The following is a 23,365-nucleotide window of genomic DNA, read 5'->3' on the forward strand; positions in this document are numbered from 1 at the left end:
ACCATTACGAATTGCTACTAGGATTCATCGTCATTTTTATGCAACAAACGAAGATTACCGTGTGTCGCCTCTTCACCACCAAGCTCATTAGGCACGCAACGATAGGTCACCTTAACAGGGATGGAAAATAAAATGAACTATTGCATTGTTGCGGGAACCATCCTGCCACCCTCCTCGTCTGATTTAAAGAAAGTGCAAATAACATAAACCAGTGTAGTAGAAATGTTAACGAAACCCGTTTCTTCGAAACTCGACTGCATTGTTTTAAGCACTGCGCCTTCTTGTATTTTTTTTTCTTTTATTACGAATATGTGGTCCTTGATTTCAGAACGCGTAGTCAACACCTCAACTCTTGGTAGTTCGGCACAAGGGGGCTATTAGAATTCGGTAGGCGATCAAACGTTGCTCTCCAAAAAGAAAATATCTGACAGAGGCGTGAAGGCTCAGTAACTTGCAGCGAGCTTAGCCGTTAGGACGGCCGCACTGGCGCCAGACGTCTGAAATATGTGTCTGTGGAGCATCGTGTGGTGTAATGGTTAAATCTGTTATGTTAACAGTGGAAATGAGAGAGGGAAAGTTTGAACGTATCTATTCATTCCAAATAAATCCATAGCACTGATCTTGAAGTTCTCATTCGATGAACTATCACCGAGAGCTGATTGCGGATCATCTCTGTAGGATACACTGTAGAGCTTTTGAAATTAGTCCATAGTACTCGGATACAGTCGACTGAGCAGTGTTACGTCTTCTCCTGCTGACCACTTTGTAGCGATCCTAACTATTTTCATAATCGCGGTTTCCAAACTGATGCACAGACGACATGGGTATGGAAGTACCGAAATGTACCACAGAAAAGATTCCAATCGGTACACCGAACTGAATGGAACTTGATTGTGCTACAAGTAAAAAACTATGTTGCTTTATGAGTAGAAGGACGTCAGCAGACAAATTCAACAGTTCAAGATTCAATGCTAAATTCTTGAAATTTTTCAATTGCTTAGCTTTGTTTTCACTCATGGCAGTACTTTGTGTACATGAAAAAGTCAAATGGAACCGTGAATGTTATTCCACGCTAAACCAGAGTCATATGCGTATTCAGTCCAAGAAACAGTCTGAACATTGTAGAATATGGTATGAAGTAAATGCTCTATGAACATGAACGATCTCTTGCTCTTTAATGATACTGGGTTAAATATAGTGAAATGGTGTTAACGCTGCTCTGAATACTGTATGAGATTCTTACTGTGAATTTCTACGAGAGACTGGAAAATAAAGAAATAGGTCAGAGAGCAGAGACGTAAGTATGACTCTCACCAAGATGAAATGCTTTTGAGCGAGATATGTGAGCAGGCGAATGTACGTGTAGCACCTTGGAATAGTCCCGAGGATAGAAGTCTGTAACAAGCGTGGGAAGCCAGGGCAGCCACAGCGCAAAGACCGATTTTGAACAGCTGCCGGACGCTCGGCCTCCTCGCCACAATGCAAATTCTGCAGCCTGTGATCTTCAGTGTGTCCTGTTGTCCTTTAAATGCCGCCAACGCGCATTCTGAAGACAGTTCACTGAGAGGTATCTAGGTAGGTGGCCGCGCTGACTGGCCTCAAATAATTTGGTACGTATTTGTCCATACCACGCTGTTACCAGTGCTTGACTCAAGTGTCTCGTGATTCTCGTACTGATGCTGGACGTACTTAACTTACCATATCCTGCATAATCAGTTCTGTTAGCGGAGATGGTGAGGCACTCTGGATTCACAATCGAGAGGACGGTCGTTGAAACTCCCCTCCCGCCATATAGATTCAGGTCTTCTGATGTCCCTAAGTCGCTTTAGCCAAATGTCGGGCTGGTTCCTTTGAAAAGAACGCGGCTGAATTCTTTCGGTATCGTTCCTCAATCCGAGGTTGTTCTTTAATAACCTCGTCATCGATGGGACATTAAACGCTAATTTTGCTTCGTTCCTAAGCATAATGACGAAGTCTGCTGCTCTTACGCTTCAGAACCCCACAGTTTGTCCACGATGGCATACACAGGTATAGTGCTCCTGCGTATGAGGATTCTAGTAGAAACAACAGGCACCAGTTTAAGTTCTGCAAGGACGACATCAGGTGATAGGAAGACCAAGAAAGTTCTTTTCTGGACTTCTGTGGATAAGAAAAGACGAAGATGACACTCTTATAGGTGGGTAGATGCCGCTAGAAAACACTTTGGTGGATTCCGATGGATAAGGAAAAAAACTAAGATGACGCTCTGATGGAAGTGAGGAGGATGGCATTGGATACCAGTGGATAAGAAAAGACGAATATAAAAATCGGGTGGAAGATGGGTAGATGGCATTACAAAACACTTGGCTGAATTGCAATGGATAAGAAAAGAGAAAGATGGCACTCCAATGGAAGGCATTAGAAAATACTTTGCTTGATTCCAGTGGATAAGAAAAGAGGATGATTACACTCTAATGTAAGGGGAGAAGCTGACATTAGAAAATATGCAAGAGCAATACAGGTGTCTATATGCAGACTGAAGGGATGAATGATATTTTGTATCTACGCTGGGATTGGAACATGGGTCCTGCTCACTAGGCAAGTGCGCTAATCTCTACGCTAGTTCGGCGTGGTGGCTTTGCACAGCTGCACGGAATACCTTAAGCAGCCTACCTCCTCAGCCCAAATTCCCATTCACGCCTCAGACATTTTGTATTCCCCCTAAACTGGGAAAGCATTGCAGAGGCAGGCGACCTAGAGTAGTCCGTGTGGTTGTGCAAAGAGGCGGTGTAGTCGTTAGCGGAACTGCCTCGTGAGCAGAAGACCTGGGTTCGAATCTCGGCCTTGCCACGAATTTTCATTCGTCGCTTTAGTCTGCACATATACGTCGTACATGTTTGACACTTAAAAAGTTCTTGGAACCAAATAGTTTAATTTCATTAAATACGGATGTCGATTGCTAAAGAATCTATTGCACGGAAAAATCAGGATGATGAATCGGTGTCGGGTAAATTAGAGATGCAGTCACAGCTCGATTGGATAAGAAAGTTGAAAAGACTGTTAAAGGAATGATGTCAACATTTACCTATTGTGGGTTAGGAAATAAGTGGAAGCCGAAATGAAAATGCCCAGCTGAGAACTTGAGCACCAAATTAACACAGGCTTTATAGGCGGTGGCCCACTTTCTAAAAAAATAAATAAATAAAAAGATATGGACGTATAAGCGCGTTATGACGTAAGAAAACCACCAGAATTTGGGTACTGGTACAAGAGCCTCTTAGTACGTCATCTATAAGTTGTTTTCATGCTTTAATAGCAGTTGTGATGTTTTTGGCAGACGATATGGTGATGGACTGTTTGATAAACGTTAGTAAATATAGTTTTAACTACATCTACATACATACTCCGCAATCCACCATACGGTGCGTGGCGGAGGGCACCTCGTGCCACAACTAGCATCTTCTCACCCTGTTCCACTCCCAAACAGAACGAGGGAAAAATGACGGCCTATATGGCTCTGTACGAGACCTAATCTCTCTCATCTTATCTTTGTGGTCTTTCCGCGAAATGTAAGTTGGCGGCAGTAAAATTGTACTGGAGTCAGCCTCAAATGCTGGTTCTCTAAATTTCCTCAGTAGCGATTCACGGAAAAAACTCCTCCTTTCCTCTAGAGACTCCCACGCGAGTTCCTGAAGCATTTCCGTAACACTCGCGTGATGATCAAACCTACCAGTAACAATGTAAGTACGCTGTTTAGGTTTTTATATTGGTAACGTCACGTAGCGCTCTGTATGAAAATCACTGACTGTGCTGTGTGCAGTCTGTGGCTGGGTGGCATTGTTGGAATAGTCGCTATTGTAGTGTTGGGCAGTTGGATGTGAACAGCGCGTAGCGTTGCACAGTTGGAGGTGAGCCGCCAGCAGTGGTGGATGTGGGGAGAGAGATGGCGGAGTTTTGAGAGCGGATGATCTGGACGTGTGTCGATCAGAGACAGTAAATTTGTAAGACTGGATGTCACGAACAGATGTATATATTACGACTTTTGAACACTATTAAGGTAAATACATTGTTTGTTCTCTATCAAAATCTTTCATTTGCTAACTATGCCTATCAGTAGTTAGTGACTTCAGTGGTTAGAATCTTTTATTCAGCTGGCAGTATTGTCGTACGCTGTGTTGCAGTAGTTCGAGTAACGAAGATTTTTGTGAGGTAAGTGATTCATGAAAGGTATAGGTTATTGTTAGTCAGGGCCATTCTTTTGTAGGGATTGTTTAAAGGCAGATTGAGTCGCGCTAAAAATATTGTGTGTCAGTTTAAGCACAGTCATTTATAATTTTTCTAAGGAGACGTTTCAACAAATCTAGCAGCCCGCCTCTGAATTGTTTCTATGTCCTCTGTGGTGTGCGTACTGTAAGATCTTCGGTATACACATCATCAGATTATTTGACTTGTCGCTCTAACGAAGTAGGCGAGTGTCAGCAATATGTCTCGTGGTCTTATCGTGGCGTGTTTATCTTCTGCCGTTAGGTCAGACGATAGAAATGCCAGTTGCACGGTTAGAGTAGCAGATTGACGGTGACCAACTTTAAACAGAACTTGAGTAATTTTCACACACATTTATTAAAATAATAACAATCATAAACCTTACTTAACTTGATTCTGGATGCTATTTACAATTGAAAATCTGAAGTTCCTTTGGTCTTGGTACGTTAATCTTATTCTCACATATCTCTGATACTTGACAAAGTGTCTGTTAATTTATCTTCATGGCTATGTACAGGAATATGATAATGTTATTAGGCGCAGACTGCAGACTAATGCAGTCTAATGCAAACTGATTAATCGGAGGTCTGTACACTCGTTATAATACCTCGAGCGTTTAGGTATCACTGCGCGAGTGTGATCCGTGAGGAGAAAAGGTTCTACGTTAGCATCAATCTCATTGGCTGCGTTACATATTAATACGCGGATCGGGGGAAGCAGAATTTGGCCCATCTCTAAGACAGCGCCATCTCGTAGTGCGGAGACGGACGAGCGCTGCACCTGCGCTGTTGTGCTTAGCGGGTCGCGCTCTAGTGGGAAAGTTGTGTACGCGCTGACTACGTGGAACTATGTACACAACATCCTCCCTCAACCCGACCTGATAGAGATCCCAAACGCTCAGGCCTGTGTTAATTTGGTGCTCAAGTTCTCAGCTGGGCTTTTCCATTTCGGCTTCCACTTATTCCTCTGAACCACAGCAGGTAAATGTTGACGTCATTCCTTTAACGCTGTTTTCAGCTTTCTTATCCAACTGAGCTATGACTGCGTCTATAATGTACAAGTGGATTGTCGTTAAAAGCGATGAAGAAGATGTCCTGACAAGGGAACCTCCCCGTCGCACCCCCCTCACATTTCGTTATAAGTTGGCACAGTGGATAGGCTTTGAAAAACTGAACACAGATAAATCGAGAAAACAGGAAGAAGTTGTGTGGAACTATGAAAAAAATAAGCAAAATATACAAACTGAGTAGTCCATGTGCATGATAAGCAACATCAAGAACCATCTGAGCTCAGGAGCGCCGTGGTACCGTGGTTAGCGTGAGCAGCTGTGGAACAGAAGGTCCCTAGTTCAAGTCTTCCATAGAATGAAAAGTTTAATTTTTTATTTTCAGACAATTATCAAACTTCAGGCACTCACACATAATCAACTTCGCTCTCCAAAATTCCAGGACATGTTCAAGTTTGCTTGGACATATGTAGGATTTGACGGTCTACACAAGGAAAAATTTGAAAACGTTAAAAACGTATGTTTTGACAGAGCACAGGGAAAACTGTGCGACTGTGAAACTGTTGCATTCATTTGTTGCAGTTTATGTGACAAACTCTTACGTTTTCATCACATCCACAAGAAAACTTAAATTGGGCAAGGTAGAAGAATCTTTTTACCCATTCGCCAAGTGTACAAGTTAGGTGGGTCGACAACATATTCCTGTCAGGTGACGCACATGCCGTCACCAGTGCCGTATAGAATATATCAGACATGTTTTCCTGTGGAGGAATCGGCGGACCTTGCGATCAAATGTTTTCGGTTCCCATTGGAGAGGCACGTCCTTTCGTCTACTAATCGCACGGTTTTGCAGTACGGTCGTAAAACACAGACACTAAACTTATTACAGTGAACAGAGACGTCAATGAACGAACGGACAGATCGTAACTTTGCGAAAATAAAGACAGTAAACTTTTCACTCGAGGGAAGACTTGAACCAAGGACCTCCCGTTCCGCAGCTGCTCACGCTACCACGGGACCACGGCGCTCCTGAACCGATGTTATCCTTGATGTTGCCTATCTTGTGCATCGACTATTCAGTTTGTATATTTTGCTTATTTTTTTTCATAGTTCCACACAACTTCTTCCTGTTTTCTCGATTGCTCTGTGTTCAGTTTTTCAAGGCCTATCCACTGTGTCAACTTATAGCTAAATCTGAGGGGGGTGCGATGGGGAGGTTCCCTTGTGAGTACGCAGGAACAGAGCCGCCTGGAGTGAGTGAACGATCGAGAGTGGCTGCGTTTACCTTGTTGCAGTCTTGAGCAGCGGCGGCGTCGCTGGGGGCGTCCAGTAGGGAGGATGGGGCGGCGAGGGCGGCGGCGGCGAGCAGGGCGGCGGCCAGAGCCGGCAGGAGGCGGGCGGCGCGCGCCATGGCTGGGGTCGGACTGAGCGCCGTGCAGAAGCAGCAGGAGCAGGGGCAGGGGCCGCCACAGCACCGCGGATACAGGACAGGGGTCGACGGCCGCGCCGGCCAGCGCCGGTCACCCGGCGGCTTCCTGGAGCGCCGGTCGCTGGGCCGGCGGGGGCCGCTGCCTCCAGCTAGGAGGGCTTCCTGTCTAGCAGCGTACGGCCACACGCCTCAGAGTACAGGGGGTGGACAGTAGCGTGGAAACACCAAAAACACATCACCGTGCCTGTTGCCGTGTAGGAAAACAGTTCGCATCAAAGCAGTTTCCATTCGTCTCGGAATCGATAAATACGGGTCCTGCATGGTTTTAAATAAAATATTTTATCTACATCTACAGCACTGAAAGACCTAAGTCGAAACAAGACCCCGGGAGTAGACAACATCCCAGTAGAACTACTGACAGCCTTGGGAGAGCCAGTCCAGACAAAATCTACCATCTGGTGAGCAAGATGTATGAGACAGGCGAAATTCCCTCAGACTTCAAGAAGAATATAATAATTCCAATCCCAAAGAAAGCAGGTGTTGACAGATGTGAAAATTACCGAACTATCAGTTTAATAAGTCAATACTAAAGCGAATTCTTTACACAGGAATGGAAAAACTCATAGAAGCCGACCTCGGGGAAGACCAGTTTGGATTCCGTAGAAATGTTGGAACACGTGAGGCAATACTGACCTTACGACTTATCTTAGAAGAAAGATTCAGGAAAGGCAAACCTACGTTTCTAGCATTTGTAGACTTAGAGAAAGCTTTTGACAATGTTGATTGGAATACTCTCTTTCAAATTCTGAAGGTGGCAGGGGTAAAAAACAGGGAGCGAAAGGCTATTTACAATTTGTACAGAAAGCAGATGGCAGTTATAAGAGTCGAGGGACATGAAAGGGAAGCAGTGGTTGGGAAGGGAGTGAGACAGGGTTGTAGCCCCTCCCCGATGCTATTCAATCTGTATATTGAGCAAGCAGTAAAGGAAACGAAAGAAAAGTTCGGAGTAGGTATTAAAATCCATGGAGAAGAAATAAAACCTTCGAGGTTCGCCGCTGACATTGTAATTCTGTCAGAGACAGCAAAGGACTTGGAAGAGCAGTTGAACGGAATGGACAGTGTCTTGAAAGGAGGATATAAGATGAACATCAACAAAAGCAAAACGAGGATAATGGAATGTAGTCGAATTAAGTCGGGTGATGCTGCGGGAATTAGATTAGGAAATGAGACACTTAAAGTAGTAAAGGAGTTTTGCTATTTGGGGAGCAAAATAACTGATGATGGTCGAAGTAGAGAGAATATAAAATGTAGACTGGCAATGGCAAGGAAAGCGTTTCTGAAGAAGAGAAATTTGTTAACATCGACTATTGATTTAAGTGTCAGGAAGTCGTTTCTGAAAGTATTTGTATGGAGTGTAGCCATGTATGGAAGTGAAACATGGACGATAAGTAGTTTAGACAAGAAGAGAAAGAAGCTTTGCAAATGTGGTGCTACAGAAGAAAGCTGAAGATTATATGGGTAGATCACATAACTAATGAGGAGGTATTGAATAGAATTGGGGAGAAGAGGAGTTTGTGGCACAACTTGACTAGTAGAAGGGTTCGGTTGGTAGGAAATGTTCTGAGGCATCAAGGGATCACCAATTTAGTACTGGAGTGCAGCGTGGAGGGTAAACATCGCAGAGGGAGACCAAGAGATGAATACACTAAGCAGATTCAGAAGGATGTAGGCTGCAGTAGGTACTGGGAGATGAAGAGGCTTGCACAGGATAGAGTAGCATGGAGAGCTGCATCAAACCAGTCCCAGGACTGAAGACCACAACAATAACAACAACATCTACATCCATACTCCGCAAGCTACCTGGCGGTGTGTGGCGGAGGGTACCTTGAGTACCTCTGCCGGTTCTCCCTTCTATTCCAGTCTCGTATCGTTCGTGCAAAGAAAGATTGTCGGTATCCCTCTGTGTGGGCTCATATCTTCCTGATTTTATCCTCATGGTCTCCTCGCGAGATATACGTAGGAGGGAGCAATATACTGCTTGACTCCTCGGTGGAGGTATGTTCTCGAAACTTCAACAAAAGCCCGTACCGAGCCACTGTGCGTCTCTCTTGCAGAGCCTTCCACTGGAGTTTATCTATCATCTCCGTAACGCTTTCGCGATTACTAAATGATCCCGTAACGAAGCGCACTGCTCTCCGTTGGATCTTCTCTATCTCTTCTATCAACCCTATCGGGTACGGATCCCACACCGGTGAGTTGTGATCAAGCAGTGGGCGAACAAGTGTACTGTAACCTTCAACTTTTGTAGTACTGTCTTCCTCAGTTGCGTCTAATATTACGGCATATTCCTACAAACATGGAACAAGAAATGAAAATAACGAGAATAAGCAACCATGACAAACGTCTTATACAAACACAAGAAAACTTCCACATCCAGAAAGCCATAGCAGAAAACAAACATGTGATAAATGAACAAACACGCATCAGCACAGGTCCCTAAGCCGGCCGAAGTGGCCGTGCGGTTAAAGGCGCTGCAGTCTGGAACCGCAAGACCGCTACGGTCGCAGGTTCGAATCCTGCCTCGGGCATGGATGTTTGTGATGTCCTTAGGTTAGTTAGGTTTAACTAGTTCTAAGTTCTAGGGGACTAATGACCTCAGCAGTTGAGTCCCATAGTGCTCAGAGCCATTTGAACCATTTTTTTGAACAGGTCCCTACTACACTTAATAAAGGAAATGATAAGATAAAACAAAAAAACTCTTCCCCCTTCACCTTCTGGAAACACACACCCACCCACACACACACACACACACACACACACACACACACACACACACACACACACACACACACACATAAATGTGCACACGCACAGATCACAGATACTTCAGTAATTACACTCGAAGGTTTGGCAGTGACACTCGATCTTTGGCAAAATCATTTGACAGTCGGCAACAGAAACCAAAACGTTGCATCGAAACAAGAGTTCAGTTCATAGTGCTGTGGAACGTAAAAAAAAACTCGCAAATTGGCACTCATAAGAAGAAGAACAACACCAAAAATGCAACAGGAGCGTAATATGTAAGAAATTGTCCACGCAACTTGTAAGTACAGTTCAAAACATTACTACTTAATAGGAAATACCAACCACCAGAACTGTTTATAACATTTAGGTACAGAGACAAAAATGTAAATTAAATAGCAAACATATGTACATATTCCAGGCCACTGATGATGCCTTGCAGAAAATAAAGGCGAAACGCGTATGGCACTAAAATTGTGTTTTATTCAATTGCTGTCAGACGGTCCATAAGTAAAAATTATCAATATACCGTACTGTAACCTACTTCCTCTGTTTTCGGACTGCATTTCCTTAGGATTCTTCCAATGAATCTCACTCTGGCATCTGCTTTAGCGACGATTAATTTTATATGGTCTTCTTGCAAAATGGTGTGAAGTTCAGATAAAGATGAGGGAGGTGGATTGCAACAAGTACCCTTCTCTCCGAAGTAAATCACAAAGGCGCAATAATTTGAGGTCTGATGACTGTGCTGGGTAAGGGAGATATAACAATTGATCCTCGTGCTCGCAAAACCAGACCTGGACGATGTGAGCTGTGTCAATAGGAGCCAAACCGTCTTCGAACACAGCATCATCATTGGGGAACAAGAATTGTATCATGGAATGGCCCTGATTATCCAACATGGTTACATAAAATTTAGCAGTAATGCAACCTTGCAGAGTACCTATAAGGCTCATAGAATACCGCCATATGGCTGTCCAAATCGTCACCAAACTCTCACCATGTTTCACGTAAACTCCGCCAGGAACTGGAAACAGTGTGAAACAAAACTCGCCCGCTTTCTGCCATTGCTCCAAAGTCCTGGATATTTGGCTTCAGCACCACCTTCTCCTGTTACGGACATTTGCATCACTGAGGAGTGATTTTGGAATTCCAGCTTGCCCTGAAATTACGAGCTAGTGTGGCTTCAATGTCATTTTGGCGCTGACAGGGTTCAAATGGTTCAAATGGCTCTAAGCACTATGGGACTTAACACCTGAGGTCATCCGTCCCCTAGTCATAGAACTATTCAAATCTAACTAACCTAAGGACATCACACACATCCACGCCCCAGGCAGGATTCGAACCTGTGACCGTAGCAGCAGCGCGGTTCCGGACTGAAGCGTCTAGAACCACTAGGCCACAGCGGCGGCTGACAGGGTTTGCGAGAACGACATTCAGTATGAATTTAGTATGACGTTTGCAGGCTCTTAATTTTCGTTAGAATCCTCTTCAATGACCGTTCGTCGACAATTCGTCCGTGTTGTCGAGGGAGATGTATTTCCGCTTTCCCTCTAATCGGTGTAAATTTTGGATACGTTGCCTGCTGAAATACGTAGCACTTGCGCTACCTTGGTTGTGGAAGTACCCACAATACGACCAACAGTTTATCCACGTTCGACTTCATGTAGCGCCGGCCGCTGTGACCGAGCAGTTCTAGGCGGTTCAGTCCGGAACCGCGCTGTTGCTACGGTCGCATGTTCGAATCCTGATTCGGGAATGGATGTGTGTGATGTCCTTAGGTTAGTAAGGTTTAAGTAATTCTAAGTCTAGGGGACTGGTGACATCACATGTCAAGTCTCGTGGTGCTTAGAGCCATTTGAACCATTTTATTTGACTTCATATAACTTCGTCACATCTACACAGAACTCTGTTCTGATCGCGATTGACACTTGAAACGTATTGGGAACATTGCACAGGCCCCGTTCTTGGTCAAATACAGCAGCGCAACCTGCAGTCTGGCCTAGAATTAGCATTTAACTTCAGGGTGCATTTTTCGCGGTGTTCCCATACTTTTATCCACCCTCTGCATATGAACCAGATACCGCCTTTTGACCATATTGGCACAGAAACAGAAGATGGCGGAGAGAAAGCCGAATATTGAGATCGGTCTTCGGAAATCGCTTCACCGCAAAATATTGTAATACGGTTCGTCCTTTCAAACGTCGTACTTATGTCAAAATGGCAGATATTAACATTAATGAGTGTGGAATACAAAATCAGTTAAAACTGTTCATCAGCGAAAGACAGCTAGACCTAACGAGATACCTCTGAGTTTCTACAGAGATTGTCCGAAAAACTTACTGCCCTCTGTAATGGATTGTTATCTTTTCTCTAACTTGTCCGTAGCAAGTTTCTGCGTCTCGTACCGCTTATTCGATCTTTGAATGTGTCTTACCGTGGCACTAAGTCTCGTAACCACGCTTATTCTCGACGCCAACTCGCGACATAGCAAATGCAGGTTTCTTTGGATTTCGTATTTATGTACCAGTTAGACATAACAACTATCGTTTGGGTGAGAATATATTTTAACAAATACATATTTTTACACAGTACACCGAGACGGTCGTTCCACACGACCGCTTCCCACGCTATTCCACACATAACTGGCCGCAAAAACATGCATGCACAAGCGATATCCATTCTACTGCCGACTTAACATCTTAGTGTAGCACCACCATAGATATCGCTGATAGTCGAACACACTGCTAAATACACATGTTCAAAAACTGGAAACCATTCAGCTACAGAAATTAAAATATTAACTATCAAGAACCATTGACAGTGGTCGTTACAGCTTCTAGCAGCAGCCTACCGTACGTCACTAGAGCAAGGAAGGGTACCTAGCGGTTCGAAAGAAATCCACGACTTCCCCGTTTTCAAGAAATATCGCGGACGACACGCTTAATTATAGGCATAGATCGCTTACGTGAATCTGTTGTACATTATGGAACTTGTCTTATGCTCACGGATTATGGTTTCCTTGGAGAACGAAAATATTTGTAAAAATCAACATGGATTCCACAAGCAGAGGGCTTGCGCAATTCAATTCGCTCTCTTCGTCAATGAAATCCATAGTGCCGTAGATAAAGGCGCTCAGGTTGCTGATGAGTTCCTTACCTTCCGGACGGCGTTGGATACAGTTCCGGACTGTCGTTTAGTGAACACATTGCAAGCTTACCAAATATCGCCCGTGATTTATGACTGAGTACAGGATTGAGTACTGCCTTTTCCTGCTGCTAGTTACTTTACATACGCGTTTCCCCTTGGGATCTATAACGATACAGTTTTGTTAGTCTTAGATTATTAAACAGTTCACTTCGCGATTGCCGCCCTGTGTGGCCGTGCGGTTCTCGGCGCTTCAGTCTGGAACCGCGTGGCCGCTACGGTCGCAGGTTCGAATCCTGCCTCGGGCATGTTTGTGTGTGATGTTCTTAGGTTAGTTAGGTTTAAGTCGTTCTAAGTTCTAGGGGACTGATGACCACAGATGTTAAGTCCCATAGTGCTCAGAGCCATTTGAACCATTTTGAACTTCGCGATTTTTTTGTAAAACAGTAATTACTTACGATTTGCTGATCTGCGTTTCCTCACATCTGGTCTGGAGGTAGCACTACCACTTTTATCACTGCCATATAATCATAACTTTGTGTTCTGGCTTTCCTCACACTGTTCACCATGTTTCTCACTCTTTTTTGTGGTGTACTATTGTTCTTTTGTCACTCGATACAACTATTTCGTCGTACACTGTTTTTCAAAAAGTAAATATTGCGACTCCATTACGTGTTTCATCCTCTTTGGTATGTTTACACATTTGTTGCCAACTTAACAAAATATATGTTCGAGACTAACTTCTATTTATGAATTCTTCGTCGTTCAGGCTTGTTTGGCAACACGGGAGGCGTCAATGCCACCTGACCACCGTGTGATACGATGATGCATTGTTACTGGACAGTTACAGTAGCTCAACGTGGATTGTTCCACCATCTTTACTCTCCAAATGCGGAAACGAACTACAGCACAGTACGCTGTTTTATTTTGCTGCGGTTCTGCCCTTATGTTACAAATAACTTTGTGGGCGACTGTTGCCTTTTAAGTTGAAATTATCGGCAACATCATCCACATACCGTCCTCTAAGACTAAAGCGCGTTATTTCTTCTGACCTCTGTAGGCATAGTTTGAGGCGCAAAGACATTTGGGGTCTCTCCGCTTCGTCCAAAGGTGCTACCTTCAGAGATGCTAAGTCCAGGTTCCTTACAAAATCAAAACATTTCTGGCAACTGCAAATCGGGACTTCAAATGGTTCAAATGGCTCTGAGCACTATGGTACTTAACATCTAAGGTCATCAGTCCCCTAGAACTTAGAACTCCTTAAACCTAACTAACCTAAGGACATCACACACATCCATGCCCGAGGCAGGATTCGAACTTGCGACCGTAGAGGTCACGCGGTTCCAGACTGTAGCGCGTAGAACCGCTCGGCCACACCGGCCGGCTAATCGGGACTCACTTGTGATGACAGCGATTCTGTGTTTATCTACAGTCCCACACACGTTGTTGTGACCAGTTACATCTAACGATGGGCGTTACACACATGTATTTAGCATGGATAGGGACTGCGACTGCTGTGTTCGGCTACGGGCTGAGTTGGCATCCCTTCGCTCCCAGCTTCAGGCAGTGTTGGCTTCAGTCACACAGCTTGAGGCTGTTGCCAGTGGGCATCACTGTGGGGGTCCGGACGGGGGTTTGTCGGGGACGGCCAGCTCGTCCCACACATCCCCCGGTCGGACTTCGGCTGTGGCTGCCCAGGATAATGCTCACCTTGAGGCTGACCCCTCACCTGTGGTAGAGTGGGAGATCGTCTCGAGGTGTGGCAGGGGACGAAAGACATTCCAGAGGGCTGAACGGAAGGCCTCTCCAGTTTGTCTGACGACCCGGTTTCAGGCTCTGTCTCCGGCTGATACTGATCTTCGGCCTGACATGGCTGCTTGTCCTGTTCCAGAGGTTGCCCCTCAGTCTGCAAGATCCGGGCGGTCGCAGAGGGTGGGCTTACTGGTAGTTGGGAGCTCCAATGTCAGGCACGTAATGGGGCCCCTTAGGGATGTGGCTGCAAGGGAGGGGAAGAAAACCAATGTGCACTCCGTGTGCATACCGGGGGGAGTTATTCCAGATGTGGAAAGAGTCCTTCCGGATGCCATGAAGGGTACAGGGTGCACCCATCTTCAGGTGGTCGCTCATGTCGGCACCAATGATGTGTGTCGCTGTGGATCGGAGGAAATCCTCTCTGGCTTCCGGCGACTATTTGATTTGGTGAAGACTGCCAGTCTCGCTGGTGGGATGATAACAGAGCTCACCATCTGCAGCATCGTCGACAGGACTGACTGCGCACCTTTGGTGCAGAGCCGAGTGGAGGGCCTGAATCAGAGGCTGAGATGGTTCTGCGACCATGTGGGCTGCTGACTCCTCGACTTACGCCATAGGGTGGTGGGGTTTCGGGTTCCGCTGGATAGGTCAGGAGTCCACTACACCCAACAGGCGGCTACACGGGTAGCAGGGATTGTGTGACGTGGACTGGGCGGTTTTTTAGGTTAGATGGCCTCGGGAAAGTACAGAAAGAGCAACAGCCTCAAAGGGTGCGGGGCAAAGTCAGGACATGCGCGGACCAAGCAGCAGTCGTTATTATAATTGTAAACTGTCGAAGCCGCGTTGGTAAAGTACTGGAACTTCAAGCGCTGATAGAAAGCACCGAAGCTGAAATCGTTATAGGTACGGAAAGCTGGCTGAATCCAGAGAGAGATTCTGCCGAAATTTTTACAAAGACACAGACGGTGTTTAGAAACGATAGATTGCATGCAACCGGTGGTGGCGTGTTTGTCGCTGTTAGTAGTAGTTTATCCTGTAGTGAAATAGATGTGGATGGTTCCTGTGAATTATTATGAGTGGAGGTTATACTCAACAACCGAGCTAGGTTAATAATCTGCTCCTTTTACCGACATCCCGACTCAGCAGCGTTAGTGGCAGAACAACTGAGAGAAAATCTGGAATACATTTCACATAAATTTCCTCAGCATGTTATAATCTTAGGTGGAGATTTCAATTTTCCAGGTGTAGACTGGGACACTCAGATGTTTAGGACGGGTGGTAGGGACAGAGCATCGAGTGACATTATCTGAGTGCACTATCCGAAAATTACCTCGAGCAATTAAACAGAGACCCGACTCGTGGAGATAATATCTTGGACCTACTGATAACAAACAGACCCGAACTTTTCGACTCTGTATGTACAGAACAAGGAATCAGTGATCATAAGGCCGTTGCAGCATCCCTGAATATGGAAGTAAATAGGACTATAAAAAAAAGGGAGGAAGGTTTATCTGTTTAGCAAGAGTAATAGGAGGCAGATTTCAGACTACTTAACAGATCAAAACGAAAATTTCTGTTCCGACACTGACAATGTTGAATGTTTATGGAAAAAGTTCAAGGCAATCGTAAAATGCGTTTTAGACAGGTACGTGCCGAGTAAAACTGTGAGGGACGAGAAAAACCCACCGTGGATCAACAACAAAGTTGGGAAACAACTGCGAAAGCAAAGAGAGTTTCACTGCAACTTTAAAACGCAGCCAAAACCTCTCAGACAAAGAGAAGCTAAACGATGTCAAAGTTAGCGTAAGGAGGGCTATGCGTGAAGCGTTCAGTGATTTTGAAAGTAAAATTCTATATACCGACTTGACAGAAAATCCTAGGAAGTTCTGGTCTTATGTTAAATCAGTAAGTGGATCGAAACAGCATATCCAGACACTCTGGGATGATGATGGCACTGAAACAGAGGATGACACGCGTAAAGCTGAAATACTAAACACCTTTTTCCAAAGCTGTTTCACAGAGGAAGACCGCACTTCAGTTCCTTCTCTAAATCACCGCACGAACGAAAGAATGGCTGACATCGAAATAAGTGTCCAAGGAATAGAAAAGCAACTGAAATCACTCAACAGAAGAAAGTCCACTGGACCTGACGGGATACCAATTCGATTACTACACAGAGTACGCGAAAGAACTTGCCCCCCTTCTAACAGCCGTGTACCGCAAGTCTCTAGAAGAACGGAAGGTTCCAAATGATTGGAAAAGAGCACAGGTAGTCCCAATTTTCAAGAAGGGTCGTCGAGCAGATGTGCAAAACTATAGACCTATATCTCTGACATCGATCTGTTGTAGAATTTTAGAACATGTTTTTTGCTCAAGTATCATGTCATTTCTGGAAACCCAGAATCTACTCTGTAGGAAACAACATGGATTCCGGAAACAGCGATCGTGTGAGACCCAACTCGCTTTATTTGTTCATGAGACCCAGAAAATATTAGATACAGGCTCCCAATTAGAAGCCATTTTCCTTTACTTCCGGAAGGCGTTCGATACAGTTCCGCACTGTCGCCTGATAAACAAAGTAAGAGCCTACGGAATATCAGACCAGCTGTGTGGCTGGATTGAAGAGGTTTTAGCAAACAGAACACAGCATGTTGTTCTCAACGGAGGGATGTCTACAGACGTTAAAGTAACCTCTGGCGTGTCACAGGGGAGCGTTATGGGACCATTGCTTTTCACAATATATATAAATGACAGTAGATAGTGTCGGAAGTTCCATGTGGCTTTTCACGGATGATGCTGTAGTATACAGAGAAGTTGCAGTATTAGAAAATTGCAGCGAAATGCAGGAAGATCTGCAGCGGATAGGCACTTGGTGCAGGGAGTGGCAACTGACCCTTAACATAGACAAATGTAATGTATTGCGAATACATAGAAAGAAGGATCCTTTATTGTATGAATATATGATAGTGGAACAAACACTGGTAGCAGTTACTTCTGTAAAATATCTGGAAGTATGCGTACGGAACGATTTGAAGTGGAATGACCATATAAAATTAATTGTTGGTAAGGCGGGTCCCAGGTTGAGATTCATTGGGAGAGTCCTTAGAAAATGTAGTCCATCAACAAAGGAGGTGGCTACAAAACATTCGTTCGACCTATACTTGAGTATTGCTCATCAGCGTGGGATCCGTACCAGGTCGGGTTGACAGAGGAGATAGAGAAGATCCAAAGAAGGGCGGCGCTTTTCGTCACAGGGTTATTTGGTAAGCGTGATAGCGTTACGGAGATGTTTAGCAAACTCAAGTGGCAGACTCTGCAAGAGAGGCGCTGTGCATCGCGGTGTAGCTTGCTGGCTAGGTTTCGAGAGGTTGCGTTTCTGGATGAGGTATCGAATATATTGCTTCCCCCTACTTATACCTCCCGAGGAGATCACGAATGTAAAATTAGAGAGATTCGGGCGCGCACGGAGGCTTTCCGGCAGTCGTTCTTACCACGAACCATAGCCGACTGGAACAGGAAAGGGAGGTAATGACAGTGGCACGTAAAGTGCCCTCCGCCACACACCGTTGGGTGGCTTGCGGTTTATAAACGTAGATGTAGATGTAGATGTAGGTGGTCGGGTCACATCCGTACACCTCTACGAAGTTCTCTGGACAAAGAATCGACGATATCCTCGTCCTAATTGAGTCATGTAGGACGAACTGCATTTTGTATGGGATCGCTGCCCTACTCTTTCGAGTGCAGTTAAGAAAATATTAATCATAGACCGTTGGTCACTCTTGACTGTATCTTCTGGATGCCGAACATGCTATTCACCATTGCTGCCTTAGTCTACAGACAACAGAAGGACGATAATTTGCAATTTGTATGCTAATTCAAGTCACGACAAAACTTGATCAAGCTGGCTACCTAACAGTCTCTTCTCGCCCTCTTTTGGACCTACTGCCATTCCACTCCTAAATATGCGGGTTACAAATAAAATACAATATTGCTGGCTCCCTCGTGATAGTTTAAAGCAACGGTTATGTGAAAATAGCGCACTCATCCTTTGCACCGAGTGCTGTGGCACAGTGGTTATGGTATTATTCTCGCATTTGAGAGAAATGGGGTTGAGTCCCCTAGAACTGTGATTTGCGTGATTTTCGTAAATCAAGTAAGGCGAAGCGAGAGCGTTCCTTTGAAAAAAAACCTCTCAAATTTCCTTGTCCGATCACTGACGTCGTCGGGATTGATATACTGTCTTACCGTTAAGAAGGTTCGCCGTGAGAGCGTTGTGTGATCTTAAGAAAGAACCCAACGCCTTCTTTCTCCGGCATGACCTACAGGAATAACGGAAAACCTGATTCAGCATGGCCTGAACGGGACTCGAACAAGCGCTCTCCAGTTTGAGTGCACGGTGGTCCCGTTGGCCGCCACCGCCGGTCCGTTACCTCAGTTCGGAACGGACTGACGTCATTGGCGGAGAGCCAGGGCACTCCGTTCACGTCACTGACCTTGCGAGTCCGTTACTCGGCCAGTAAATAAACGTGACAGAACATTGTATGGAAATCAGGCAGCTGGTTCGGTGAATCAGAAGATGACGAAAACGAAAAGCAATAAACTCAGATAAGTCTTCTAAACTATCGGCCAAAGGTTCGCTTCCGAGGGAGGTGGAGTTTGTACACCCACTAAAGAAAACACAATCGTATTGAAAAAAAGGTGTATTGTTAAACTGACAACCTTTTCATGTAATAATGGAAGACATTTTTCTCAACGGAGAGTCATCCATAATCTCAGAAGAAATATCAGATTGGACTCAAAACATGGTTCAGATGGTTCTAAGCACTATGAGACTTCACATCTGAGGTCATCAGTCCCTTAGGCTTAGAACTACTTAAACCTGACCAACCTAAGGACATCACACACATCCATGCCCGAGGCAGGATTCGAACCTGCGACCATAGCAGTCGCGTGGTTTCTGACTGAAGCGCCTAGGATCGCTCGACCAGGATGTGATTCAAAGGAGGTTAATAGGGATACTGATGTTGTAAATATAGTCCTACGGATAATCTGTCTCTGAGATCCAGTGGAATGATCAGCTGCCTAATAGGAATGGTTTACTTTGTTAGCACGCACTGGTATCTTTTCTCCGCAAGGAAACGTGTTGTGTCTTTGGTGTATCTTTTGAGTGGACGCAATTTTTGTGCCTCGTTTATGTTGTTGAACTGATGTAAGTGAAGAGAGAGGGTGAAATCTGGTATCCATTTCCCTGAAATACCAACTCACGGATCACCGTGTTTAATGTCCCCTCATTTTATGCAGCGTAAGACAGCTGAGAAAGACAAGCCCAAAAATATCCACAAGTAAATATAGTGAGATGAGGTTTTTGTTAAACTATAATGGATAAAGTTGCGATTTTTTACTGTGCGCAAGTAATTTTTGACGTTTTTAGACCCAGAATTATGAGACCGATTTTTATTTTTATTTTACATATTTCGCTCCATCAACTGCTTCACGGCTGGGACGTTCAAAAACAGTGTATACGGCAACTACATTGGTGTGCAAAACATAAGGACTAAAGTAACCTTCGCATGAGGTGTCACTGCCAAGTAACTTAGCTCGATGAAACTTGCATCATAAATAAAAAGAACTGCTACAGTACAGCACATAAAGTATCAGAAAGAAATATGCAATGAAACGAACAGAAAAGGCACATTCATTCAAAGACAATAATTACACTGAAGCGACGGATTTATGGTGGTCCCTGTACATTAAAGAAGGCTGAAGGTGATTCTTAATAGGGGATGTGATCACCACGGACGACAGTGAGTGCATGCTCTGAATGTTCTCCAATGCTGGCGAAAAGTTTGGCAAGGAGTTCTCGTGGTAGGGCGTTCCATTCCTCCATTATCAGGGCTGACACCTGCTGGATGGTCGCTGGTGCACGTGAACGAGCTACAGTACGTCTCGTCAACGAATCCCACACGCGCTCGATTGGATTTCGGTCAGGGGTACGGGCAGGCCAGTCCATTTTCCGAATGTCCTCTCGTTCCAAGAGTTCCTCCACCTGCAGTGTTCGATGCAGTCGCTCATTGTCATCCATAGAAATGAAATCAGGGCCGAATGCATCCCTGAAAAGACGCATTCGGGGAGGGAATACAGTGTCACAATAGCGTTGATCGATAATGTGCCATGTTCAAAGATTTGGAGGTCAGTACTCCTAACCAATAAAGTGCTTCCCCGTACCGTAACACTTGTATCACCAAAACCATCATGTTCGCTGCCAGTGCTGATGTAGCCTCATATGGCGAGAGTTGGGAATACATAACAGACCCAGGAACATTGTGGAACATGACCGTTTTAGTAGTCAGATATTATGGAGTGGGGAGGCATAATGGTATATGGCCGTAATGACTCAAAATCATTGAATACGGTGCACTCACCAGTCAGCGTCATTGTGCCACGGTACTTTTTCCCCGTGTGCGTCTTATCAGGGGTGCATTCGGTCCTGAGTTCATTCGGATGGATAACGCGCAACCGCATCGAACAGAGCAGGTGAAAGAGCTCTTGGAACGGGATAATATTTGGCGAATGATCTGGCCTGACTGTTCCTTTGACTTAAATCCCACGCGAGGCATATGTTTGGGAGACGTACTACAATACATCCACGTGCACCAGCGACCATCTAGCAGTTGTGAGCCGGGCTGATGGAGGAATGGAACGCCCTACGGCAAGAAATACTTACCATCCTTGTTGGCAGCATGGGAGAACATTCAGAGCATGCACTGTCGTCCGTAGTGATCACATACCCTATTAAGAACCATGTCCTGCCTTATGTAATATCTAGGGGACTATCACAAATTGCGATCCTTCCGTATAATTACTGTCTTTGAATAAAAGTGTCGTTTCTGTTCGCCCCTTTGCGTATTTATTTGTTGGTCTCCGCGCTATACTTACTAATACTTCCTATGTGTGGCCCAAGTTTCATCGAGCTATGTTACTTGGCAGTGACATATCACGCGAACTCTACTTTCGTAGTGTTTGCACGCCAGTGTATGCCCACTACGAGTGAATGTGTTGAAGTATCGCTTTTGCTAAACTATAGCTAGCAAAATGGCGAATATTCTAGCGTTTACAAGTAATTTTTAAGTTTTTATCTGCAGAATTAAGAGACCGACTTTGTTTTTTTACGCATTTCGCAGTGTGAACAATTTCGCGGCAATGACGTTCAAAAACAGTTCCGGTTCTCGGAGTGGTGTATCCGCAATCTACAAAGCGACGCAGCGATTCTATGCAAGATTTTAGTTACGGATGAAACAACATATACAAAGTACGGGCCAATCAGGTTTCGTAAGGTGTAGTGTTGGTCAGTCGAAGGCTCACGCTCGTCGGAGAAGTGCGTAGTCAAACAACTTTGGTATGTCAACTTGTGCAGTGGGTTTTTCAAGAATCAGATCATTGGTCCCCATTTTACTGATGGACCTCTAAATAGCTGCATGAATCAACAGCCCCAAACAGATACGCTTGCTGGAAGACATCCCACTGGACGTATGGTAGCCCATGTGTTACTACCATGACGGATGTCGCGCACCTCACATAATTAGAGACCTTCCTAACAGAAAATTTGCAGACCGTTGGATCGGTAGTTGGAGAAACACAAAATTATCTACGCACTCACCAGATTTAACACCCCTAGACATTTATCTGTGGAAAAAATTAAAACAAGAGGGCTACAACGAAACGCCGACGACACTTGAAAACATGAACTGCGCAATAACACGGAACTGGTTTGTGATAAGTTCAGATGAATAGTGTGCGGCGCTCTTGTCTGGTTACTGTTTAATGAAGCTTCACGCTCGTTAAGTCGTTAGAGACCATTAGGACTTCCAAGAGATCTTCCCAAAGCCGCAAAAAATGTTACCAGTTCCATTCAAAATAATAACATCCATGTCAAAACTAAGCAGCTGTAACGTTACACTTGCGTATATCAGAAAATCACCGCATTGTCCGCTATAACCAAACGGAAACTGCGCTTCCATACGTTTACATATTGTGAATATCCAGACGTTGGACAAAATATGTTTACGCTGATGTATCTCATCACGAGCGGCACCTGTGCAGTGTCCTCAATACGTTGCAAGAGTCAGCTGTGGACAGACCCGTGTAGTTGTGAGTGCGTTATGTCGGAGCTAAGTGATTTCAAACATGGGGAGACTGTTGGTGCTCGTATGGTGAGGGGTTTCGTAACCTAAGGAGCTGAATTGCTTCGTTTTTCAAGAGGCGCATTTTAGAACATTCACACTGCACGCAAGGAAAGCATTATCCGCTAAATCACAACACGGACGAAAGAGTGTGCTGCGTGGTCGTGACAGACGGTCATTGAAGAGGATTGTGACGAAAAAAAAGAGGAAGACAGCTGCAAAAGTCAGTGCAGAACTGAAAGTCGCACTTGCGAACCCTGTCAGCACCAAAACAACACGAAGGGAGCTCCATACGGAGGGAATTACTGGGCGAGCTGCAATTCCAAAATCAGAGATGCAAATGCCTGTAACAGAAGAACGTTGTGACGAAGCCATAAAACCTAGACAATGGAAAAATCTTTTGTAGTACAGAATAGCAAGGGGTAGAAATTAGAAAAAAACGTTATTTAAACTCACTCAAATTGCCACAGGCAAATTCATGTCATGCCAGAGACAGAGGTGGAGGCAGGAAGTAAGCCATTATGTCGCAACTAGGTCAGGTCGACGACATGTTTGCCGAGTAAGGAATAAGCATTCAGCAGAAAAGAGGACGGGAGACTAAAGGAAGCGAGACAAGCATATTCGTTAGGTCGCAAGGCATACTCCAAGGAAATCTATCTATTTCATAATAGCACTTGGCGAGGGACCGACAGAACAGTTAACAGCCTGTTAAGAGAATGTAACGGAGTAAGGAGGACACATTCGGTCATTACGAACTGAACTTTGCTTCATAGCCTCATGCTAGCTCCCTTTAAATGCTCCAGCTCT

General features: G+C 44.9%; 1 protein-coding gene across 1 annotated transcript in view; it reads right to left on the reverse strand.

The window, feature by feature from the left end:
* LOC126457486 (uncharacterized) overlaps positions 1-6,661 on the reverse strand; it is a 39,159-nt gene extending 32,498 nt beyond the window's left edge. The window contains exon 1 of the mRNA XM_050093787.1: positions 6,534-6,661. Coding sequence (XP_049949744.1) covers positions 6,534-6,659 — 126 coding nt within the window. The 5' untranslated portion in view covers positions 6,660-6,661. The remainder of the gene's footprint in view (positions 1-6,533) is intronic.
* Positions 6,662-23,365: the final 16,704 nt, after the last annotated feature.

This window comes from Schistocerca serialis, chromosome 1, assembly GCF_023864345.2.
Source record: "Schistocerca serialis cubense isolate TAMUIC-IGC-003099 chromosome 1, iqSchSeri2.2, whole genome shotgun sequence".
NCBI classification, from domain to species: domain Eukaryota; kingdom Metazoa; phylum Arthropoda; class Insecta; order Orthoptera; family Acrididae; genus Schistocerca; species Schistocerca serialis.